General features: G+C 41.0%; 1 protein-coding gene across 1 annotated transcript in view; it reads left to right on the top strand.

The window, feature by feature from the left end:
* STPG4 (sperm-tail PG-rich repeat containing 4) overlaps positions 1–18,486 on the top strand; it is a gene marked incomplete at its 5' end in the record, with an annotated part of 28,209 nt that extends 9,723 nt beyond the window's left edge. Inside the window, 3 exons of the mRNA XM_081943931.1 lie at positions 2,012–2,060; positions 15,939–16,043; positions 17,780–18,486. Of these exons, the coding sequence (XP_081800057.1) occupies positions 2,012–2,060; positions 15,939–16,043; positions 17,780–17,896 (271 nt within the window). The 3' untranslated portion in view covers positions 17,897–18,486. The remainder of the gene's footprint in view (positions 1–2,011; positions 2,061–15,938; positions 16,044–17,779) is intronic.
* Positions 18,487–18,821: the final 335 nt, after the last annotated feature.

The following is an 18,821-nucleotide window of genomic DNA, read 5'->3' as shown; positions in this document are numbered from 1 at the left end:
TCTGGTAAAATCAGCGTTTCTCCGATAGTGTGAGGTTTGCCACATTTTGCTATCAACAAAGATACTTCATAGGAAAAAATGAGCCCCTTGTCGGCGTTGAGTGATGATTTTCCAAATAACTTTTCAACAGTGCTGCAACCCTCAAACTTGGGCTTTAAGGATTGGAAAAACGATACAGGTTTGTCGGCTTTATCCGAATGAATTCTTACCAAATGGTCTTTCAGTCAGGAAGGCTTCATCGCTTCATTTGAAAATGTTTTCTCACAAAGAAGACAAAACGGAAGCTGTACGTTGGAAAGAGATGGGATGACCCCCAATTTTAGGTATTCCGTTGAATATTGGCAACACTTCCTCTTCTCAGCCATGTTCAGAGGTCTTTGAAATGAAAGGCACTAACTGCAAATTAAATTTTAGACTGCACTGGAACACTATAAAACACACGTGGACATCGCTAAACTTAGTTTCAACAGTTACGTTGACATTACAGCTGACATCACAGGGGACAGCCACTCAGCATGCGATGTTTCAAAAGAAGCGCTCACCCTTCCATCACTGCCCATTCTGGCCAATGGCGCCCACTGTATGGGTAGAGTGATGCGTATTCACATATGTACGGCGTTCTGTACTGAAGCTAACTGGAGGAACATTTTAAAACATAGTTCAATCCACTAATAGCGAGCGATCTGATGTTTTTGTACGACAGATAATACAGCGGTTCACTCTACAAAAAAGTCTCAAAAGTGTCCCCAAAACGTCTCGCTCCATCACCCCCATATCGCCCCACTTCCATTCCTTCGCCCCCACGTCGCCCCTTTTTGTTCCACCCCCCCCAAAAATGAAATCGCTCCCTCGGGGGGCGATACCGCCCAGGTTAAGAACTACTGATCTAATCCAACCCCTCACTCAAGCTGGAGACCCTACATCATTTCTGACAAACGGCAATCCAATCTCTTCTTGAAAGTCTCAAGTGATGAAGCTCCCACAACTTCCAAAGGCAAGCTGTTCCATTGGTTGATTGTTCTCACTGTCAGAAGGTTCCTCCTTATTTCTAGGTTGAATCTCTCCTTGGTGAGTTTCCATCCATTATTCCTTGTCTGGCGTTCAGGTGCTTTGGAAAATAGTTTGACCCCCTCCTCTCTGTGGCAGCCCCTCAAATATATCATTTGCATATAGTTTTATGAAATTATATTGTATCTATGTAGCTTGTAAGAAATCAGTTAAACTTAATTTCTGGGACTGTATGCTTGATCTTTCCTTTGAGTCTCAGTATTAGTCTAGGAAGGTCTTAGTCATTCCTTCCCTCCACTTGACTTCAATTGGATGGTGAGAAAAGAGTTACAAGTCAATAGCTTTGAAATATGCTGGAGGGATTAAATGATGTTGTTAAAGTAACTTTAGTTTTACTGATTTCAACACTTTTGAGTGGTTCCTAGCAGTGGGTCCTTCAAGTTAAAACCAAGGAATAAAAGGTAGTCATTAAAACAGGTAGAACACTATTTAAAACAACTAGAAATAAAAAAATAAGTACAAATTAAAATCAATTCAGTTTAAAAACCATTCAGATCTCCTGAAACAAAATGTTTCACAGCAGGCCCTTGCATAGAAACATAGACAAAATTCATATCTTTTATCATTACCCCCCCCCCCCCAAAGTTTAGCAGAAGAAGATGTTTCAAATGTGGATCTTCTTAAGTTGGTACAAGATTCAAACCTTTACAACATAGCAACTTTCAGCTTTAGCCTTTTGGGAGATGACCATTAAGAGGGCAAAGCAGACCTGCCAGAAAAGGATTTTGAAGAAGACGGAATTGGGAGTGAAGTTGGTGTAGGCCATTCAAGGGTTCTTTTGCATATCCTGGATTGTACTCAGGGGCATAGGAGCCTCTGTTCTGTACATTTGAAAAGAAGAAGCCTTGCATTCATTGAGATGTAGATTAAATTAAAATCCCCAATTGTTTCAAAAGAACCAAAATGCTCAAATAATTTTATTTTCTCTCCTTATTCTATGCAGGAGTTATATGTTTCGATCTGCAGTTCAAAGACATCCCATTTTTCCTCTGGTAAGTTCTATTGATTAATGACTATAAAATGTTGGTGTTTCATGTAAAGAGGAGAAAAATCCACTCCAATCTTTTCTTCAAAATAAACCATTAATTCTTCCCAACTCTTCAACTTTCACATTTAGCTTTTTGGGGAGTAGTTAGATTTTTCAAGACTAGCCCCACAGCTATAAACTTTGCAACCACTCTTGTCATGCCATCTCGAGTTTTGTCCCATCCCCCCACTCCCCATCTGATGGATCCCAGTTTAATTACAATGCCCATTAAGGGATGGTGCTTAAAAAATGTAAATAGAGGCCAGAGATCCATTTTTTTCTTTAAAAAAATTCTTTTTTTGAGACACACGTCAGGAAAATGAGCTCCCTTTAAGAACTCACTTTCCCCCAAAAAATAGTACTTCGGAGAACTGACCTGCATGACTCCCCTTGTCTAGGAGAGACATGATAGCAGTGTTCCAATATCTCAGGGGTTGCCACAAAGAAGAGGGAGTCAAGCTATCTCTCCAAAGCACCTGAGGGTAGGATAAGAAGCAACAGCTGGAAAGTAATCAAGGAGAGAAGCAACTTAGAACTGAGGAGAAACTTCCTGACAGTGAGAACAATTAATCAGTGGAACAACTTGCCACCAGAAGTTGTGAATGCTCCAACACTGGATGTTTTTAAGAAGATGTTGGATAACCATTTGTCTGAAGTGGTGTAGGGTTTCCTGCCTAAGCAGGGCATTGGACTAGAAGACCTCCAAGGTCCCTTCCAACTCTGTTATTCTATATTCTAAATACAATTGCATCTGCTTTAGACAGATACATCATCTTTCTTTTCTTGCCCCATTCTCTTATCTTCCTCTTTCTTTTATTTTTAGCCAGTCTAGTCACAAAGGACCAAATCAGGTATTTTTGCCTTCCAGAAATTCTCTCCCATTCAGGGATTCCCCTGGAAAAGTGTCAGGAAACTACTGTATACCTTTTATGCAAAGAAAGTGGAAGAGCAGCATACCAATAGAAAGAAGAATGGAAATTTCCTAAGAGGGTTATAGAATGAATGAATATCATACGGTGGCCATGTTAGCATGACATGGCTAACCCAGTTGCCCCTGTGACATATTTCTATCTGCCAGCAACATGACATCCAGGTGGTCAGTTTCAACCATTTTTTCCAGCTGCGCCGGCGGGAGGGAGGGGGGCAAAAAAGCCAAGAGGCTTCCTACAATCATGCAATTGATGCCCTGCCCATTTTTTACCTAAGTCAAAAAATCAAGATAGCTTGGAAAATAAGCGATGAAATATTATAATTGCTACACTTGCCCAGTAGAATTCTAGTTTCTTAAGAAACGAAATAAAACAGGCACCATGTTGGGGCTGCAGAATTGTTGACAACTATTAGATTTAATTTATTAAATTAAATTTAATTTATTAAACTTCTAGACCGCCCCCTCTCCCCGAAGGGACTTGGGGCGGTGTACAGGTACAAATTTAAAACCATACACTTGATAATCTACATAACTAAAATTGAATTAAATATCCCCTGTACAAATTTATAAGAATTAAAAACTTGAACCTTAAAACCAAACCATGAGATTTAGAAATACAAACTGAGGAGGGAAAGCTGGAATTAGGCCAGGCTGGCTAGATGAAACAGGTGGGTTTTGAGTTTCCGGCGGAAGGAGTGGAGGTCCATAGTCGTTCTAATGTCAGGGGGAAGGTCGTTCCAGAGGGTCGGGCCCATCACAGAGAAGGCCCTTCCCCTGGGCGTCGCCCGCTGGCACAGCCTAGTGGACAGCACCCGGAGGAGTCCCTCTCTGTGTGAGTGAATCGGCCGAAGGGATGTATGGGGCAGGATACGATCCCGCAAATAGCTAGGTCCTGTGCCATGGAGCGCTTTGAAGATGATAATCAACACCTTGAAATGCACCCGAAGAGCCACAGGCAGCCAGTGTAGCTCGTGCAGGAGAGGTGTTACATGGGAGTATCTCAAGACTCCCGAAACTGCCCGCGCGGCCGCATTCTGAACCAACTGCAGCCTTCAGGTGCATCTCAAGGGGAGCCCCATGTAGAGAGCGTTGCAGTAGTCTAGCCGGGACGTCACAAGCGCATGAGTGACTGTACAAAGGGCACTCCGGTTCAATAGGGGATGCAGTTGGCGCACCAGGCGAACCTGGTGAAACGCCCCCCTGGCCACGGCTGTCACATGGTCGTCCATTGACAGCCGGGTATCCAGAAGGACACCCAAGTTGCGTACCCGATCCACAGGGGCCAGGTGTTCGCCCCCAATGGCCAGTGATGGAGTAAGCTGGTTGAACCAGGGCGCTGGTAGCCACAGCCACTCAGTCTTGGACGGGTTGACTTTGAGTCTGTTACTTCCCATCCAGATCCGTATGGCTTCCAGACACCGGGACATCACTTCGATGGCATCGTTGGGGTGGTTTGGGGTAGAGATGTACAGCTGGGTGTCATCCGCGTACAGATGGTAATCTACCCCAAACCCACGAATGATCTCGCCCAGCGGCTTCATATATGCATTGAGCAGGAGAGGCGAGAGGACCGACCCCTGTGGCACCCCACAAGTGAGTGGCCTCGAGGTCGATCTCTGCCCCCCTGCCAATACAAATTGCATTCGGCCAGAGAGGTAGGAGGAGAACCACCGCAAAACGGTGCCCCTCAACCCCAACCCCTCGAGTCGACGCAATAGGATACCATGGTCGATGGTATCAAAAGCTGCCGAGAGGTCTAATAGGACCAGGATGGAGGAGCAGCCCCCATCTCTGGCCCTCCAGAGATCATCCACCAACGCGACCACTGCCGTCTCCGTGCTGTGGCCGGGCCGGAAACCGGACTGGCGCGGGTCCAGATAATCAGTTTCCTCCAAGTGGCGTGGAAACTGTTGTGCCACCACACTCTCTACAACCTTCGCCAGAAAGCAAAGGTTGGAGACAGGACGGTAGTTGGCTAACAAAGCTGGGTCCAGGGAAGGCTTCTTGAGGAGGGGCCTCACCACCGCCTCTTTCAGGACGGCCGGCAGGAACCCCTCACTCAAAGAAGCGTTGACTAACTCCTGGAGCCAGCCTCGTGTGACCTCCCAGGATGCCAGTACAAGCCAGGAGGGACACGGGTCCAGAAAACATGTGGTGGCTCGCAGTCGCCTACGCAACCTGTCCATATCGTCAGAAGTAACAGAGTCAAACTCCTCCGTAAATGGGCTCTCACCTGTGTTCGGTCAGATTCAGAGCGTGACGATCTCCATCTGCTCTCTAGGCGTCTCTTGTGGCGCTTCATCACTCTCAGCTCCTCGGTGAACCAAGGAGCCTGGGTGGTTCGCTGCCGCAAGAGAGGCCGCAAAGGCGCAACCCGGTCCAAGGCCCCAGTGGCCGCACTATTCCATGCAGCCAATAGGTCCTCCATCTGGGTGCGGGTCAGGGCTATAGGAAATGGCCCGAGCTCCGTCTGGAACCTGTCAGGTTCCATCAGGCGCCTGGGGCGGAACCATCTTGGACATTCCGGTTCCGCCTCCCCGTGGTGGGGTGTAGCGGCTGGAAAGTCGAGCCGGAGAAGTGAGTGATCTGACCATGACAGGGGTGTGATGGCTAAATCCCCTACTCCCAGATCACTCCTCCACCGGCCAGAGACAAAGATAAGATCCAGTGTGTGTCCTCCCTCATGTGTGGGGCCCTGAATTATTTGGGTCAGGTTCATGGCTGTCATGGAGGCCATGAACTCCCGAGCTACCTCGGATGACTCCCCTACCGATGGCAAGTTAAAGTCCCCCATGACCAACAATCTGGGGGTTTCAACTGCCATCTCGGCGATCACCTCGAGGAGCTCGGGCAGGGCTGCTGATGCATAGCGAGGAGCCAGGTATACAATCAGCAAGCCCAACTGCCTCCCTGGGCCCCACTTCACGCACAGGGACTCACAACCGGTTATCTGTGGCACAGCCGGTTATCTGTGGCAGGGTTGTATTATTATTATTATTTTGTATTTCTTAGCTTCCATCTAATGATCATCTGGATTTTTATAGTTCATATATGCTAAATTGATAGAATATTTATAGCTCAGAGTTGGCCTATGGGGACCTTAGTGCTCTCTGAACTTGGTTGTTTTCTTGCAGATGTTTCATTATGAAAATAAACCAGGTAATCATCATCAGTGCTAAATATATGCTAAAGTTATACTGAAATCATTAAAACCATAAGCATTCTAACATTGTACCATCACTACTAGTTTACTAGTCAGATTTGTAGCACTATGTTTATGTAAATCTTGGCCAATCCAAAAGATTTATTCTGCAAGATGATAGTAAGAACCTATTATGCATATGTTATAAACCCAGGGTATTCACCTTCCCTGGTAAGTCACTAGTCTTACTGTACTTCCAACTGGAGCTCTTGACATCTGTGTAACATCATCCTAGTTCTTGTGTTGGACAGCCAGTGTTTTCATGAACCAGTCACCATACTACAAAAGCACATATTGCCAACTGAGTAATATAGGTTCTTGAGCAAGAGAATCCATGTAGGAAACTCCAGCCTTCATGAGAACTTGAACATTTTCATTATAAGGTATCTAGGATCATGTCTTTCATACTTGACAGATGTGTTGATTGCAGTTGTCCAAATATGGATCGGAGGAATAAGCAGGCTGATGTTATTGATGCATCTGTTCCCCAGTTAACAATACCTAGATTCAGGAGCCAAAGCAATGAGGAAGTAGTGAGAACTTGCCATCAATATTAAGTAAGTGTATTAGATGGAGAGCCTATGAGTCACCCCACCATAATCTTGATAAATGACTCAATCCTGAAGGAACAGATAGGAGCATAGGCCATATGAAACTTTTCAAAAGACCAATCAGTCATATTCTTGAAAAGCTGTCACTTTAGCACAGTCAGAATTACACAGAAGACCTTGAACTATATAGCTGTTGTGGCTAAATGTGCCTCCGAAGCCCTCTTCCCAGTATCTATGATAGGAAGAAAAATTTGCCTAATGGCATTTTTACATTTTGTAATTGGATCGAAGTTCACTTCAGTTTCCAAATTGTGTTAAATGAATTTGGAAAGATGCTGTTTTTTGGGTTTTCTTCACGTTTTTTTTTGGGGGGGGGTATCACATTCTAATCAGTGATGGGTTTCAAATTTTTTTAGAACCTCTTCTGTAGGTGTGGCCTGCTTTGTGGGAGTGGCTTGTTGGCCATGTGACCGGGTGGGAGTGGCTTGCCAGCCATGTGACTGGGTGGGAGTGGCTTGCTGGCCATGTGACTGGGTGGGCGTGGTCAACTTGTAAAATGTGGTGAAACTCATTTAACAACGCTCTTGCTTAGCAACCAAAATGTTGGCTCAGAAACTCTGGCATTTGAAGCATGCAAGTCTTAAAGCTGTCAAGTTAGAAGACCCTTGCACCCCTAACCCTTTAGAAAAAAACTCCAGAGGTGTTCAAACTTGACAGCTTTAAGACTTGTGGACTTCAACTCCCAGAATTCCTCCTCTCACTCTTCATCTTGATGATGTGCAGACAGGCGGGGGGAGGGAGCTGCAACCGGTTCTAAACGGCACTGTAGATTTGTGGAACCTCTTCTGTAGAAGAGGTTAGAACTGGCAGGAACCCACCCTGATTCTAATGTTTAAAAATGTCTGAAAGTAACGCATGTGCTTAGAAATTTTAAAAAAACAGCAATGGAAGTATATAGAAAATGATTGCTACATGGAGGTGAAAAGCAAGTATTGCTTTTCATATTAGAAACATGGAGGTGAAAAGCAAGTATTCATATGTAACAGCATTCCAGAGGCCAAGGGGCAGTTTATTATTGGGTAATCCCAGAATGCCAATCATCTTTAAAATGCAGCATAGCTAGCAAGGTTTCTGAAAATCCCAGAGAAGTAGAAAAATGGATCTCTTGTATCCTGACTTGTCAATAGCCATTTGGCAACTGGAGTAATTATGTCAGCTCTGATGAGATGTACGCATGGCGAAGCACTCTACTCAACATTCTGCATCATCTGCAGCTTCAAACCTAGTAAGAGAAAACACACACGGGAATAGTTTCACCTAAAGAGCTGGGGTAGTGCAATGAATAGAATGCAATATTCTATTCTTAGACTTATTCTGCTGACTGCCAGGAGTTTGATCCTGACCGACTCAAAGTTGACTCAATCTTCCATCCTTCTGAGGTCAGTAAAATGAGGACCTAGATTGTTGTGGGCAATATGCTGACTCTGAATTGCTTAGAGAGAGAGAGCTGTTAAGCATTATGAAGTGGTATATAAGTCTAAGTGTTATTGCTATTGCTAAAAAAAATATCATGGTAACCTGAGCATAGTGGTTAAACTGTCCTACCTAGGAAAGGGGCAACTGTACCTCAACAGAGATACATAACATGTTCCTTGTTGATGTGTGAAGTAGAAAAAAGATATACAAAAACAACAGAAAAATCAGCATTGGCAATGATATTATAGAGAAGGTAATAATCAGGAACAGCAGTTATAATGGCAATAGATGGGATTTAATTCATTACAATAAAGTATAATTGGAATTCCAAAAACATTGAAAAAACATCAATTGATCTGTAATGTGAAGACTTGGGCAATTGTTTTCTGTTAGAAGAGTAGGGATGTTAAGAAATGGGTTGTTCATTGATGGAAAAGAAAAGCTTTTACTTGACCCAGATCATAATTTCTTTGTTGAAATTGCTGCTTTCAAATAGGATGATGACTGTGGTTCTCTGACTTAAAAAGTGGAACAAGAAAGGTATTATCAAGGGGAATCAAGGTGTGGCTTCAGGCTTATAGTTCTGTGATGGACAAGCTGACCCATTTATAATTCCCAGGTTTCTCCATATGTTGGGATCAATGGCATTGAATCAAAAGTACCTGCGCTATATCTAGTTGGCTTTTTCTGCTCCAAAATGCTCTGGAACATCTGTAAAGCAACACTATTGGCAGTTGTGATGGATTCCTATATGCCTCGGGATGGCCACGATAAGTAACAAGAGCCTGGACTAGATTGTCCATTGATTTAACACATTGTGACTTTTTAATGACTTAATGGCCAAGTTGTCAAACCAATGAGGGTGTATTTAGGGTAGAGGTTTATAAAAACACATACTCTAAGTATTGGGTTATGGTGACTAACAAGAATGTTATCTCCGTCATTCTGAGGCAGTTTTCTAATTAAAATTATCTGTCTTTTCCCTCTAGTACAAAGCAATGCTGTATTTCCCCTTCACATTTGTCTATGAAAACGTGTTATCAAGTGAAAGCGTTGTACAACAAAGGATTGGGGTGGTGGTGGAAATGAATGTGACAGTTCCGTCACTCCTAACGCATCTTCATGCACAGAAATGACAGTTTATGTGTCAGCTCTGTTTTGCTGTTTGCTTTCGGCTGCCATTGAAATGGAGAGGGGGGCCTGGTATTTGGGAGGGGAAGTTTTAGTACAGGAGAGATTGTAAAAAGGGAGTTTTGGTCACACCGTCTACTGCGCATGCTGGAGATTAGTGCTCGGTGTCGGTCAAGACCAACCGTCCTGCATACCAACTTGATGATGCTCCTTCAAGATGGAACTCACATGACACCTAAGGGATTTACAGATTGGACACTGGGATGAGGGTTACCAGGAGGAAGGGGTTTGGTCACATATAGATATGTATGATTTCACACGCTTTTGCCTCGGATCTTGCTTTGCTTAGCTGCTATCTTTTCATAACCAGTAAAAGTACTCTTAATTCTGCAAAATGGAGTTAAGTGGTTTCTTTCTTGGTTGCTGGGGGAGGCCGGCTTGACATTATGACAGTGATTCCCACATGCCTTTTACAGCTGAGCAGAAAAGAAAGGCATATTTTGCTGAAAATATTTTAGCCATAAAAAATCTGCACTATGGAAAGGAAAACAGTCAGCTAAGCTATTAAGAAGAAATCCAGGCAAGCTGTTAGAAAGTAGTAAATGAGCTTCTTTGGGTCAGATGATTGGTTTCTTCCTCTTTATTATTAACTTTGTCCTCAGCTGGTCTATGATTAATAATATTTGGTCTTCATACCACAATTCTCCAGGGATGCATTTAATATCTAAGGTATGCTTTTTTTTTTTTGAGGTCACTAGTGACTTTCTGGTTTTTTTTTTAAAAAAATGTATCTGGAAAGATGATAGTGGAAGGAGGGCTTGCAGCTTTTATATGCCAACCGGAGCTGCTGCATGTTGAGGAGTGATCAATAGCTTAAAGAAGCTTTCAAAGTTTCATGGTGCCCTCCAGTGCAATTCTTGTCGTCTTGTAACTCTGAAGTTTGTTTGCTTTACACGATGTATTCATACATTTCAAAAGAAGAAGGGGAAATTGCTTGGGGCAAAGGCAATAAAGTGGCCCTTCAAATATTTGTTAACCATTATCCTTGGTTTAAAAAGGCATGACGGCAGCTATGATCAATCCCAATCATTTATCATAATCACATGTTAAAAAGGAATGTGCAAAGTGTGTTCCATGGTTGTAACTAGTATCTTAAGAGCTATGTTACATTTCTCCTTGTCATTAATCAGGAGGTAAATTATATATGAATGATTTATTCATTAAGTGCATTAAACTGATGTTGACCCGCATATTATAGGGATGGATTCATAGGTTTAATTTTATTACATAAAGGTACAATTTTAATTAACTTTAGTTGCTATTACACTAAACAAATCCATTTTAATTTTTGTTCTTCCCCTGCCTCTTCTTTGTTCTTGGGCTTAGGCAGCTGCCAGCACACCATGTAAAACCTACCGGCATGTGCCACATAAACAGCTTATGCAGCCCTGATTTAGCAAAATGGGAAACCACCTAACTAAATTTATGATCTACATTTTGGCAGCCCACCAAATCAGAATCTTTTACCTGTTAAGCCATTAGGCTGTAGAAGGAACTCTGAGAGATATGGACCACAAAACATACCCATTATAGTGGAATTTAAACTGATACCTTTCATTTCCCCCTCAAAGTTTGCAAAATTCCGCTTTTAGTTATACTAAATCTGGATTTGGTAAATAAACAAGATACAACCTCACTTTAGATTCTGTTGATGGGAATTGCACATGAACCTTATTTTCCGCCATCTCACTCAACATTGAATGACTGCACAGAGGCTATCACATATTTATTTATGAACCGTGGTGGCATAGTGGTTAGAATGCAGTATTGCAGGCTAACTCACTGATCACTGCCAGGATTTCGATTTTGACTGGCTCAAGGTTGACTCAGCCTTCCATCCTTGCGAGGTTGGTAAAATGAGAACCCAGATTATTGGAGGCAATATGCTGACTTTCTAAACCACTTAGGGCTATAAAGAACTATGAAGCAGCATATAAGTCTTAAGTACTAACTGCTTTTGCTATTAAAATTTGTTATAGCTTCCCAACTCCAGAGGACTTAAGCCTCTTCCCTCCCTTCTCTGACATATCTATTAGATTTGATAGGAAGGACTTCTCCAAGCACACAAATATTTATGCAAGGAATCAGATGCAAGAGAAGATCCTGATGCTTAATCAGGATACTTCCGTGGGGTCTGTCTACATATTTAAACACACATGGATACTTTATCAAGAACACCCAATGGATTCTCCTTGAGGTGAGGCAATATGTCTATACAATATTGAGTATATACTTCTTTGTTGTTTGTTGAAAACTGAGGAAAATGTGTATAATTTTTTTCCCTGTGTTGTGTCACAACAATGTCTCTTATGCTTAAATTCAATTCCAAATTTTGTAGCTGGATTTATCTGATAGTTTGGAATCCCAAACTTTTTTCTGTCTTGCAATGAAGAAGCTAGAAAGTCTGTTGCTGCTTGTGTGCATAATCACCTCAGTTTTGTATCCTATAAATAGGTTTAGTAAAGCTTTGTGTGGTTTCAGAACAGAATATTCTTTCACCCTGAGGCCACAGCAAGAGACAAGGTGTAAGAACATACCCTCTGAAAAGCAGGTCCTTACTCAAACCATTCTTTGAGTTCTGCGTCTACATCAGCTTTACTACCTATCAACTGAGTTCTAAACGATCGTTGTCAGGTTGAAGCAGCCCTATTTTGAATTTGTGAATCAAGGCAAAAAGGTGCATTTAGGGAGAAGCATGATCACCATAGTGTTTATGCAATTAGAAGGAGGCTGTCAGCAAGCTTGAAAACATATTGTATTTTTCATAGGCTTTATAGGCCAGGCCTCTTCCCTGGGAGATGTGATTCACCTTTTTCCTTTCAAGAAAGTTATGCTTGCTTGTATGATATTTGTTTAAAAATGCAACGTATCACTGCTTTTGTTGTTTGGATTAGGATTTAAATGCCTGTAGTTTTTCAAATACATGGCTAATTCTGAGATATCAGCCAGGTCATAAGCCTTGGAAAAACAAGAGGACAAATTTAACTTCCAGAGCCTAGTTCTCTTATTTTCCAGATCAGGTTAGCATTTTTTTAAGGATTATGATGGAAGAAAATATGTATATGTATATGTATACATATCAGAATAAACTCTGATCAGCTACTGTAATATACAGTATATACATATTGCGATAGCTGACCAGAATTTATTCTGAAAGAGCAGCAGCAAACTAAGTATAATGTGAATTGTCTGAGGATTTTATTTTTTTATTTTGGCTTTTAAATAGATGTTAACCTTTCATTTGAAAATCCTTGAGGATCTCATTAATGACCTCGTGGCAGGTGGCCTCTTGTGACAGGAGAGCCGTTCCATGTAAACAACTACTCTTTAAATGAGTTATTGATACAGCTGCTATCCAATATTTTGCAACAAATGAACTGGAACTGAAGTCTTAGTGTTTGCCTGTCTTGGAACAGCTGCAACCTGGGTATTCTTTGCAGGTTAAAGCTATTGATGCCCGGAGAGTGATTTTGCATGTGTTGTTCACTGTATTGGAAATAAATGGCCATTGTTTTGGGATAGGCATGGACAGGAAGGAGATTCTGCATAAAGAGATAGGGTTGCAATGAACTTTGTTTGTAGATTCTGTCTCAGGTACAGCAGAAAGATGGTTTAGGATGCAAAGCAAACCAACATTTAACCATTTTATTTTATTTTATTTTATTTTATTTTTAGAGATAACATTTATTCAAGTTCACTGAGGTTCTATTAAGTCAATATTTTCCAGTCTTTTCTCCTAAAACATACTCCAAGGTGGATTAGGCACTTTAAAAAAAGTAGCTTAAAAATAGAGGAATGCTGGGACCACCATATGTGGGCTGGGAAAATCCAAAGAATCATTAGATTTATTAATGTAAGGACATAAAATCAACAATAAAGAGAACATATGTGGACCTCTCTTGAATTCTTTGAGCCAAAGTACTGCTTTAATTGTCTTCCTCATCCCTTGGCTTGACATTCCTTGGATCTTCTTTAGATATATCTGGTAGGTTTTGTACAGTGAGGGGAAAATTGTGGCAGATATACTCCATGAAGCATGCTGAGGAATTTTAGCCCTTTTGGCTAACGCACATTTCTTTTAATTTAAAATTTTAGATTTTAGGTATGCTAAAATCATAGTGTGGTAGAATTTTATCTCAAAATCATCTGGAGCAGTGGTGAAATTCAATTTTTTTTACTACCGGTTCTATGGGTGTGGCTTGATGGGCATGGCAGGGGAAGGATACTGCAAAATCTCCATTCTCACCCCACTCGGGAGCCAGCCAGAGGTGGCATTTGCCAGTTCATAGAACTACTCAAAATTTCCACTACCGGTTCTCCGAACTACTCAAAATTTCCGCTACCAGTTCTCCAGAGCCTGTCAGAACCTGCTGGATTTCACCCCTGATCTGGAGGCCACCATTTTGGAAAAGCTGATTTATTAAAAACTATATATTTCTACAATCGATAGAAGAATAAAAATAGAAGTTGTACATTGTATATGTATTCATTATACTGACATCTAGGTGGTCCTCATTTAAAATTACTTATTCAGCAACTGTTCAAACTTCTGATGGTATTGAATTGAATGGTACTGACAATGGATCCTTCAGTAATTCCAGCCATCACATTGTTCCAAGGTCATGTTGTTGCCATTTTGGCCTTTTTTTTGCTAGCTTCCTACAAGCAAAATCAATGGGGAAGCTGGCAGGAGATCGCAAATTGTGACCGTGTGATGTCTTTGCTTGATGATCTGCAATGATTCGCTTAATGACTGAAACCAGAAAGTGGTAGAATTGATGTTGCTAAGCGATGCAGTCACACAACATTGCACTTTTTGACTGTGTCACTTAGTGATGGATATTATGACTCCCATTATTGTCGTTAACTGAGGACAACCTGTATTATATCTTGATAGGCCTATTCGTATTTTATTATAATATTGTAGTCCTGAAAATTTCTATTTTGTCTTTGTCTTTTTATTATAGCTGCATGATTTTTTAAAACCTAAAATGCAACCTATGCTTATCAAAGATTCTTAAATTATCTGTTGTTACAATCCATGACAATTCCTTATGATTCACTTTCCATTGGCTGCTTTTTTAAAAATGCAACTGTGTTATGCCTGTTTTGAAAATTTCAGAAATATTTGCATGGAAAATCCTCCTAAACTTTATCTTGGATAAACAGAATAAAACTGAGTTGCCCCAATGGAAAAAGGTATGAACACACCTGCACAGAAAATGTGATTATTTCAAATATGTACGAAAGCAGGAGTGTTATGCTCAAAGGAACATGACAGATGCTAACATGGAAACACAGAAATAACAACAGACAAATATCAGCCTATCTCCAAACTATAAATAGATTTATTTCTTGTCTTATAACAATAAATAAATTACTGCTTTACTAGTTGGTGTCACTTTTGTCTCCAGGTGGTTGAGAATAGATTGATCAGTGAAAATGCCTTTGTTAACAAATGAGTCAGCAAAAGATTGGTGTCAGTTGTTTGTACATTTAAAATATGGTTATTTGTTTTTGCAAGCCAAAAGCTGATATCCTGTAATTACTCCAGGGGTTTGCAAACCTGTCAAAATCAGTCAGTATTACTTAGCTCTTAGCTCTTACTGATCTTCCTAGAACAAAACAGCTCTTTTCATTTGGATTCCCTATGCCCAGGGAGGGCAAGCAGGGATAAATTAAGTGGACCATTCCATTTCTCATCCCTTTCTACGTTCTCATAGCTAGGCTCTCTGTGTGGTGGAGACACGGGCATCTCTAGGGTGGAGGGGGAAAAGACAACATGAATGATGCAAAAACCATGTCTTATGTAGTTGCATTAGAGGTCCTGATGCAAATACATACCTGTGTTTTTTTCCTGATTACATAATTGTACTCGTTATTCTTTTGGCATGACTGTAGTTTGCTGCAGAGACTGCCGTGCAGAGATCCACATGGAATGAGAGAAGGCACCAATGGATAGGGCTCAGTTCTTTCTTGTCCTACCATCTTCTAGAGTACAGTCTCTGAAGCTTGTCCCGCAATCAGGGATCAACATGCATTGCTCTATGACTGTGTTATCAACCTTCGGCAACTCTTAAGAAGTATGGTTTTAACCCTCAGAATTCCCCAGCCAGCGTGGTTGGATGAGGCATTCAGGGGAGCTGAAGTCCACACATCTTAGACTTGCCATAGTTGAGAAACCCTGCTCTAAGAAAGTCCTCAAAGTGAAGTGCTGGGCATTGTCACCCTTGATATTTCCTTGTCTACAGGCAGCCACACAGCCAAATATTTGGGCAAATAAGCAGACATGTACAGAGAAGCTATAGCTGTAGCTAAACCTTTCCTTCATGCAAACTGTATTTCAAGTATTGAGTAGCTGTCTTGCGCTGAGTAAAAATGTTGATTATGTTAGCAATGTCTTTAAGGCTACATAATGCTAGGAACAACAGTGTTATGGAACTATTTATGTATATGGGACTTGTAAAAAAGAAGCATTTTATTACGTTGTAGATGCAAGGTCCAGGCCCAGGGCAGTATGAAATAAAGGATGTCCAACCAGTTTCAATACGATCGTCCTTCATATCAAAAGTACCACGAATATTGCCAGCTCACACTGTGAGTATAACATTGACAACGGCTCAATCTGTGCTTGCAGCTGTAGGGCTGACTTGGGGTTCCTGACTTTCTTGGAGACATTCCATTTTCAGCCTTTGGATTTTCAGCTTTTTTTTTTGCGGGGGTGGGGGGGACGGGACACCTAGTATTTTCAAGATATAAAGGAAAACATGGAGACAGTAAATGTTACTTAGATTCAGGCATTATTAAGTTGCCTCCATGGAAATAAAACCCTGTTCTGGAGAAGATCAGACTGGCTGCCTGATGTATTAGAAGAACACTTGACAATACACCTGGGATCTTTTCTGAAGTTGGGCAATCTGGAATAAGGAAGTGTGCTCAGTCTTGAAAGATCAAAATGAAGCCCAAACACAAGGGCATTCTAGTCCATTTCAGGTAGTCCTTGACTTACAACCATTTGGTTAGTGACCATTCAAAGTTACAATGGATCTGAAAAAGTGACTTAAGATCGTTTTTTACACTTACAACTGTTGCAACATCTCCATGGTCATGTGATCAAAATTTGGATGCTTGGCAACTGGTTTATATTTAGGATAGTTCAAGTGTCCTGGCATCATGTGATCACCTTTTGCAGCCTTCTGACAAGCAAAGTCAATGGGGAAGCCAGATTCACTCAACAACCAAGTTAACTCACTTAACAACTGTGGCAAGAAAGGTCATAAAATGAGGCAAAATTCGCTTAATATATATTTCACTTAGCAACATAAATTTTGGGCTTAATTGTGGCCATAAATCTAGGACTGCCTGTATTATATTTCATTTAGCACTATTCATCCTGCAGTAGCAAGCTGGCAGCAAATATAAAGCTACTGGGAAAAACTAGGCACTAGCCTGTGAATTTTGCGATCTTATATTTTAGTTTGGTAGATGAATACAATCCATTATCTTTAATCATATGAGTCATACCATAATGTTAGTATAATTCAATTTGGATTCTTGCACTGAGAAAAGAGTTGGACCTGATAGCCTGAGTGGCCTGTTTCCAAGTCTATGATTCAAGGACTGTAATTCTAATCATCTTGAATTTGCTTATGGTTGCTAAGGACATCTTAGACAAGGCTACTATGCTGTAAACCTGTTTTGCTGCTTGGAGAATTCTGGGTATTGAAATCCAAGCATCTTAAAATTGCTGAGATTGAGAAACGATGCAATAGACAGGGAGGGCCAAAAGAGTAGGAGGTTCGGAACAGCTACCATGTTGTCCCAAAAATAAGACAGGGTCTTATTTTCTTTTGACCTCCGAAATGAGCACTTGGCCTTATTTTGGGGGAGGTCTTTTTATTTTTGAAGTGCAGGAGACAGCGAGCATGGTCACCTCATGACTGCTGCTCTGTTGCAGTATTTTGGGGGGAGGGCTTATTTTAGCACAGGTGCTCAAAAGTCCGATAGAGCTTATTATCCGGGGAGGTCTTATTTTCAGGGAAACAAGGTAGTTACCAGGTCTTACATTCCCTGTTTCAATATTTTGAAACATGCTCCTCAATGGTGAAATTAACAGGATATTCCTACCTAGATGATCTACTTTAACTCAGACTGATTCTACATAGACAGGTCCAAGTAGTACCTGCTCTGGAGGTGGGTTTTATTTTATTTTTTGGATAGCAAGATTTTTTTTAAAAAAGACCTCAGAGTGATTTAAACAAGATCTGAGCTTTGAATACTAGCATGGTTGTTGTTTTCTTATGGAATTCTTGTTTGTATCTTATTCTGCACAGAAAGTCCCTGGTCCAGGATATTATTGGCCGACCAAGCAGTCACCAAGGCAGCCTAGAACTATTGCCAGCCTTGGACGGGAGCATACCATTTTCTTTAGCAACGTTCCTGAACTTTAGAATACAAAGGATACGTCGTTGTGACACCTTCATTAAGACAAGCTTCCTAATTTTTATTCCTCTTCATTTTAAATGGATGATTATGTTGTTAATCTATGCAAATGCTATTTTGATCAATGTTTTTTAGCATCCTAGGTTGTTTTTGGTTTTAAATCATGGCATACTTTATAATTGTGGTTAAATCATGGCATATCCTGTGACTGAATATTTTGCAATTTGCCTGAACTTAAATCATTCAGCGGCAGCAGTATTTACTAAATGCAAGGTCAGCGTTGGAAGAGAAAGAGAATAGAGATGACTTAAGTTATCCAAAAGGATTGGCCTTCTCATCTTTTTCCCGATAAGAAGGATAATTTGGTGCCAGCATATCTAAATGCCAAACCTTTCTAATTTCTCACTCAACCTTCTCAGATTTCCCCGGGTGTTATCTATGATAAATGAATAGCTTATTTCAAAATAATGACATTGTAATCAATTGCATACACTGGTCTCTTTACAGAGTTTCAAACTCTGCAAAAATAGTTTACATGCACTCAAAGGACTACGTTTAGTAGGCCAGGAAAATAGTAAAAAGAAGTGAAAATGCTTATTCTTTAAAAATAAACTAATCATTACTATAAGAAATCTAGAACTTCTTTCTTTGCAATCTTTTTTTTAAATCCTGGAAAATATTCTATTTGAAAGAACTGTGTGTTGGAGAAAGGGGAATTAAAAAAAATACAATACAATAGCAGAGTTGGAAGGGACCTTGGAGGTCTTCTAGTCCAATCCCCTGCCTAGGCAGGAAACCTTATACTGTTTCAGACAAATGGCTATCCGACATCTTCTTAAAGACTTCCAGTGTTGGGGCATTCACAACTTCTGGAGACAAGCTGTTCCACTGATTAATTGTTCTAACTGTCAGGAAGTTTCTCCTCAGTTCTAA

Source organism: Natrix helvetica (genome assembly GCF_964273705.1).
Source record: "Natrix helvetica genome assembly, chromosome: 2".
Lineage (NCBI taxonomy): Eukaryota > Metazoa > Chordata > Lepidosauria > Squamata > Natricidae > Natrix > Natrix helvetica.
Note: the sequence above shows the minus strand (reverse complement) of the source record. Positions and strands in the feature narration are given on the sequence as shown.